General features: G+C 52.9%; 1 protein-coding gene across 1 annotated transcript; it reads left to right on the top strand.

The window, feature by feature from the left end:
* Positions 1 to 1,743: 1,743 nt before the first annotated feature.
* Positions 1,744 to 6,647, top strand: SMAD6 (SMAD family member 6). The gene is made up of 2 exons (XM_008572502.1): positions 1,744 to 1,813; positions 5,791 to 6,647. The coding sequence occupies exon 2, from the start codon at positions 5,799 to 5,801 to the stop codon at positions 6,330 to 6,332; it is 534 nt and encodes a 177-aa protein (XP_008570724.1). The 5' UTR covers positions 1,744 to 1,813; positions 5,791 to 5,798; the 3' UTR covers positions 6,333 to 6,647.
* Positions 6,648 to 7,087: the final 440 nt, after the last annotated feature.

Below are 7,087 nucleotides of genomic sequence, written 5' to 3'. Positions count from 1 at the left end.
ACAGGAACGTTCTTGCCCTTTGTTTTGACAAAAAACTGCTGATTCGAAGAAGCTAAAGGCTTTTCTTGGGATTTCAGCTCTCCCTGCCTCCCCCAGACTGCAGTCGGCCCCTCAGTGCCCCAACACCCCCACAAAATTACACGTTGGGCTCACGGTACCCTCACTGGGCAGAGAGGCCAAGAGGAAGGAATGCCAGTCATGGAGGGGCCGGCTTCTGTGCAGGGGAGAAGGCCTATCGTTGAGGCCAGTTGCCTCCTGCCCAGCACAAGCATCCACCACCCTCTGGTGGCAGGAATGTGGGCACCACCAGGAGGCAATAGGGTCTGTCCCCGGACCACTGCGGATCCCTGCTGAAGCCACTCTAGGATAGCCACAAGACATTGCCACTCTCTTCTTTTTAATTTTTTCAAAGGTATCATACCTACAATGAAATACACAGCTCTTAAGTGTATAGTCATGACTTTTGACAGCGTATATGCTGAGTTCCCATTGTTCCAATCAAGATATCAAACATTTCCATCACCTCGGAAAGTTCCCTTGTGCCCCTTCCCAGTCATCCCCCTCCCTAGGGGAAATCACTGTTCTGGTTTCTGTCATTGTGGTTCAGTTTGCTGACTTAAGAATTGCTTATCAGTGCAAACCAACAGTGTATCATCTTCTGTGTCTGGCTTCTTTCACTCAGCAGTGTGCACTTGAGATTTATCCACGTCATCGCATGTCTCAGTACTTTGTTCCTTTTTATTGGTGAGTAGTGTTCCATTGGATGGATGTGCCTAGTTTTTGTTTATCCATTCTTCTGTTGATGGACATCTGAGCGGATTGCCAAGTTTGGGTGGTTATGACAAGAGCTGCTATGAACATTCACTAAATCACAGAAATTCGGAGCTGGGGAAAATAATGATCTCATTGTTCAGACGGGAAGACTGAGGCCAGGAGAAGGGAGATGGCCTGCTGGATTTAGGAGGCAGGACTCCTGAGTCCTGCGCTAGTGCCGCTCTGCCAGATCTACCCCAGACACAGCGCCTCTCTCCTCCCCCCGGAAACCTCCCAGTGGGACCCAGAGTCTGGCTGGGAATTAGGCCAGGCCCTGAGCAGGGGGTAGTGAGCGGGAGTTTCGGTCAGAGCTCGGTCATCTTTGATGTTGTTCACTCGGGTCTGACTCCCTGGTATTTATTTACAATTAAAGAGCTGGTTCCTAATTAGGCTGATGGCTGTGGGAGATGGCGAGAACACAGCCTTGGAGCCACTAAGAGAAAAAGATCCTTCTCCAAGAGACTGTCCCCTCGCATCCTAAGTGGTAGCCCAGGCTATGGACGGACGAGAGGTGTGGTGGGTCGAGTGGGGGCTGCACAACTGTGGGAAGTGTGAGGGGACCATGGGTTTGGGGGCGCCGGCAGGCAGCATGGCAGCTTGTGTCGGACATACCACATGAAATCCGAATACACAGACGCATGTGTGTGTGAGACAGTGGAGCCCCGACAGGGCTCGTCTTTGTCTAGACGTGCAGTTATTCATTGCTTCTTCATTCTTTCAGTCCTCCACTAACCGAGCCCCTCTTTCACCACAGGTACCAGGCTAGATGCTAACCCTTAACATTTGTAAAGTGCTTTACAGTTTGCAAAGGGCATTGCCATCCACTGTCCTATTGAAACCTTCCATGGTGATGATCCTGGGCCATGATCCCTAAGGATCCCTGGCCTTTGAAGGGAATGACAGCACTGGGACCAATAAACAAGACAGCTGTTTCTTTGTGCACCCAATTGATTTGTTGCCGGAGTTTCCAGAAAATCCAAAAATAGATTGTGTGAGCAAGGTACTCAATTATTTTTATTTTTTTAAAGATGACTGGTAAGGGGATCTTAACATTTGACTTGGTGTTGTCAGCACCACGCTCTCCCAAGTGAGCAAACCCGCCATCCCTATAAGGAGTTTCCAGAAAATCCAAAAATAGATTGTGTGAGCAAGGTACTCAATTATTTTTATTTTTTTAAAGATGACTGGTAAGGGGATCTTAACATTTGACTTGGTGTTGTCAGCACCACGCTCTCCCAAGTGAGCAAACCCGCCATCCCTATAAAGGGATCCGAACCCGTGGCCTTGGTGTTATCAGCACCGCACTCTCCCAAGTGAGCCACAGGCCGGCCCCAAGTTACTCAATTGTGAATCAGTCCATTTTACAAGTGGGGAGACTGAGGCTTGGGGACATTCAGCAGCTTGTCCATGGCCACACATCCAGTCAGTGGTGGCAGCCTTGGGTCTGCCTCACTCTGAAACTTATCGGATCATGCGACAAGGATGAGAGTTGAGTTCTGGGGTCTCGAGTTCTGGTCTCAGCTCTGCCACCTACTGCCATGTGTCCTTTGGCAAGTCACTCTATACCCCTCCCTGGGGAGGACGCCATCTTCAGGGCACAAGGTCATTGGACTCCATTAGTGGTTCCCACAGGCCAGTCTGTAAAGTTCTCATTGGTCCATGGTGAGAGAAATAAAAATAAGCTAGAAAATAAGTCTGTACATGATAAAATAAAGCGGTGCTAACCCTGTGTCATTTCCAACCCCCCTGTTAAAAAATGTTTAGGTTTTGCAGAAGCCCAAAGCGTCTGGTCCCATTGGATAAGATGATGTCAGGGGGTCCTCAAGCTCTGGAGCCTTGAGACTGAGGGCTGAGTGGGGACAGAGAGGGCTGAGAGCAGTGGGGGGCTCACTCTCAGGATCAGGCATGAGACCTAAGTCCCTGCCCACCACCCCTCCACTGCCCTCAGGCCTGAGGTCATCAGCCTGCCTTGGGTTAGGAACAGTATGCAGACACTGGGATGCATTTTATTTCCTCCTCCTTCCATTTTAGCATATTCTAAGAGAACATGTCTTAGGGATATAGGCAGCCTTGGGACAGAGGCAAGGGGACTGAGACCCACTCCTTCCTACTGGGAGAGTGTAGACCCACTGGATGCACTGACCAGCAGTACAGGCACCTGTTCAGGCCAAGGGAGGGGGCTGCAGTTAAGGCATCCCAGGAGGGAGAGGTCAGAGAGGGCTTCCCAGAGGCAGCTGTCTATCTCCCAGAACTTGGGAGACTTGGCCAGGGCCCAGGCCTGATGAGGTGTTACCAGTCCGCTCGACCAAAGAGGCCGCGGGGGATGGGGTCTGGCCCAGGCCCTGAGCCAGATGGCTGGGGCAGTCGGGGCCTTAGGGTGGCCTTGTGGGGTTTGTCCCCAATCATAGGCACTGGGGCCAGGCTGGGGGGACACAGGTCTTGATGAGGTGGGGGTGGAGGGCAGTGTTTGGCTTGGCTGGGGTGGGGGGAATTGAGAGGAGGGGGATAGGAAGTCCTAGCTGGCCTAGAATTGAAAAACCTTCTGGAAGCTGGAAAGGGGAAGTGCCCCACCCTCCAGGTCTATTACCCCCAGGCACACTCTCTGAGGGCTAAACTGCTTCACTTCTTTGACTTTTACTGCTTCTTTGCCTTTTACTGTGGAGTGGCTACACCCTGGGGCAGAGCTGCCACTTTATGGCTGGGTGGCCTTATCAGTAAGAGAGGGTAGCAGTAGTCCGTCACTCAATGAGGCAGTGAAGTGAGCTCTCCAGGGGTGGGGGTAGTGACCCCACAGTTTGTGGGTACAGAGAGGGAAACTGAGGCGTGAAGAAGCGGAGGGATTTGCTTAGTGCACAAGTTTTAGGGAGGAGTCTACCCAGAAGTGTGGCGTGGCAACAAGGTTGGCTCCAGCTCACACTGGTATGTACCATGGACCAGTGATAGCACCTCCCTGAGCCTCAGTTTTCTCACCTGTGAAATGGGGTGATAAAGAGATGAAAAACCACTTTTGTGAAAAAGGCACCTAGCTCATAGAAGGCACTCAGTGATGCCTGCTGCCCGTCCGGACTTCCAACATACTTCATTGCATCCCTACCTCGCTGTGCCTAGCCCACTAAAGGAATTCTCAGCTGGTGAGCAGCGTTGATGCCGAAGTTTCATGGCCAGGCTGGCATGGTGCCGCTTTCCTGGCCCTCGGGGGCTCCCAGACCTGTGCCAGATGGATGGCTGGAGGGAAGGACAATGGCTTGGGGTGTTAGAGCTCAGGGTCTGGCTGTTCTCAGCTGCCCACTCCTGGGGCTGGCCTAATGACTGCAGCCTGGTCACCGACGATGGGCTTGCTGTTTCTATGCCCACTGGCTAAGGGGTGGGTCAGGGAAGGGCAGGGAGCAGAGCCTCTTCTTTCCCTTCCTGACCATCAGGGGCCTAGATGGAGACTATGAGGCAAAATGATCCAAGTTCTGGAGCTGGCGTGAGGACATAGAATCTCCAGCAAACCTGGGGACCTGTGGCTGGTAGCTCAGCGCCAGGCCCCTCAGGCAGACAGTTTCCTGCTAGGTGGGTGGGTTGGCCTCTTGGTGTGTAAGAGGATGTCAGGGGGCCCTGTCACCCTGCTCCTCTGAGGCATCTAGGCAGGGCTGGGAATGAAGGCAGACAGAGCTGAGCTGGCCTCACCTCAGCTCCCAAATGAAGTTGTTGAAGTGTTGTCTCCTTTGGGTTTGGCTGGACTTTGATCAGTTTCCCTTGGAGAAGCCGAGCTATAAAATGCCTATCTTTGCCTCCAGCAGAATGTCTTCCTCTGTGCAAAGGCCCCAACCAAGGCCTGGCACCTTGCTAGACAGTCATGGGTGCCTGTCTGCCTGCCTCTCAGAGCCCTGAGCTTAAAGGAAAGACCGATGTCAGAAGGCTTTAGAATCTGAGAAGCTGGCCACACACTAGAGCTGCCCTGCAAGATCGGTCTTTACTTTGGTCTCAGAAAATTGTTAAACTCCAGACATGCAGAGATGCCCCAGGTTAGAGTAGGAAGAGGTTTCAATAACATCTAGGCCACCCCTTTGCTGTACAGTGGGGAAACTGAGGCCCAAAGAGGAATGACACACACCTCAGAGAACTGGCAAGCTCCAGAGCCCTCGAAGAGCAATTTTCTTTCGTACATAGGGACCCTCAGCCCCTCTGGCCACACAGAGGTGGCTGTGCTTCTGGTGAAAACCTGCATTTCCTGCCAATTAAGCCATCTCAGGGAGGGGTGGGGTACCCGGGAGACTAAGGCTGGGACCTGTACAGCACCTTATTTATAACAAGGCCATGACAGGAATCCCACAGCTCCAAGCTGGAAGGGATCCTGGGGGCCAACTCCCCCTAGTCCCCTGACTTCCTATGCACGAGTCCCCTCCGAGTGGTGATTTATAGCCCCTAATCGCCCAACCCTGCTCTGTTCAGGCTGAGGCTTGGACTGCTGGGTTGGAGTCCTGGCATGCCACACCTAGCTGTGCGGCCTTGAGCAGCTGGTGCTCAGCTGTAGAATGAGGACAGATGGCCTCCTTGCAGAGTGACAATGAGGTCACTTGTGTAAAGAGTGAGTAGTACAGTGCACCACACCTGGTAGGTCACGGGTACTCAACTGTCAGCCTCTCCTTTGGGTTTGTGCAGGTGTCTGTCTCTCCTGCTAGTGTGTAAAGTATTCTCGGGGGCAGGAGTTGGGCGTGTTCATGTCTGTGCATGCACAGCACTTAGCGCACAGTAGGTGCCCTGGTGTGCACTCTGGGGACTCACAACTTGTTTTCTCCTTCATGTGAGGGTGTGTGTGTGTGTGTGTGAGAGAGAGAGAGAGAGAGAGAGAGAGAGAGAGAGAGTGTCCCCTTGTGTGCTAAATTTCTTGAGGTCCATTTGGCACCCAGTAGGTACTCACACCCCTTGCTGCGAGAAACCCCAGCCCCGCACCCCTGAATAACACCGCGGTGCCCTGTGCTTGTCCCGCAGACGCCAGCATGTCTCCGGACGCCACCAAGCCGAGCCACTGGTGCAGCGTGGCCTACTGGGAGCACCGGACGCGTGTGGGCCGCCTCTACGCGGTGTACGACCAGGCCGTCAGCATCTTCTACGACCTACCTCAGGGCAGCGGCTTCTGCCTGGGCCAGCTCAACCTGGAGCAGCGCAGCGAGTCGGTGCGGCGCACGCGCAGCAAGATCGGCTTCGGCATCCTGCTCAGCAAGGAGCCCGACGGCGTGTGGGCCTACAACCGCGGCGAGCACCCCATCTTCGTCAACTCCCCGACGCTGGACGCGCCCGGCGGCCGCGCGCTCGTCGTGCGCAAGGTGCCGCCCGGCTACTCCATCAAGGTGTTCGACTTCCAGCGCGGCGGCCTGCTGCAGCACGGCCCCGAGCCCGACGCCGCCGACGGCCCCTACGACCCCAACAGCGTCCGCATCAGCTTCGCCAAGGGCTGGGGGCCCTGCTACTCCCGGCAGTTCATCACCTCCTGTCCCTGCTGGCTTGAGATCCTCCTCAACAACCACAGATAGCGGCGGCCGTCGAGGCCCCGGCCCCGGGTGGAGGGGCAGGCCGGGAGGCCAGGCCACCGCCTTCTGCCCACCTCCAGAGGGGCCCATGCCCAGAGACACAGCCCCCACGGACGAACCCCCCCCCCCAATATCATCTACCTAGATTTAATATAAAGTTTTATATATTATATGGAAATATATATTATACTTGTAATTATGGAGTCATTTTTACAATGTAATTATTTATGTATGGTGCAATGTGTGTATATGGACAAAACAAGAAAGACGCACTTTGGCTTATAATTCTTTCAATACAGATATATTTTCTTTCTTTTCCTCCTTCCTCTTCTTTATTTTATTTTATTTTTTTTTAAGAAAATGATACAGCAGAGCTAGGTGGAAAAGCCTGGGTTTGGTGTATGGTTTTTGAAATATTAATGCCCAGACAAAAAGCTAATACCAGTCACTCGATAATAAAGTATTTGCATTATAGTTTTTTTTTTTTTTTAAACTGTCTTCTTTTTACAAAGAGGGACATGCAGAGCTTCAGTGGGTTTCCAACCCATCAGGCGCCCTGAAACTTAACTGCAGGCTTTTTACTGGATAAATAATAGGGGGAATAAGTTGAAAAGGGAGGAAGGACACATTTACTCTTAAGTATACTAGAGAACGGTCTGTTGTTCCTTCCTGCACATGGCTGTGATGTGTCCACTGGGTAGGGACAGGTGAGGGAAGGGAGAGTACACGGGCCATCCATCTTCGACAAGCTCTCCCAG

This window comes from Galeopterus variegatus, unplaced genomic scaffold (assembly GCF_000696425.1).
Source record: "Galeopterus variegatus unplaced genomic scaffold, G_variegatus-3.0.2 Scaffold794, whole genome shotgun sequence".
In the NCBI taxonomy this organism is placed as follows: domain Eukaryota; kingdom Metazoa; phylum Chordata; class Mammalia; order Dermoptera; family Cynocephalidae; genus Galeopterus; species Galeopterus variegatus.
The sequence above is the reverse complement of the archived record's forward strand: the minus strand, read 5'-3'. Positions and strand labels throughout refer to the sequence as shown.

Excerpts from the sequence above, each read along its gene's own strand:
- SMAD6 (XM_008572502.1), top strand. The coding sequence starts at position 5,799 with ATGTCTCCGGACGCCACCAAGCCGAGCCACTGGTGCAGCGTGGCCTAC.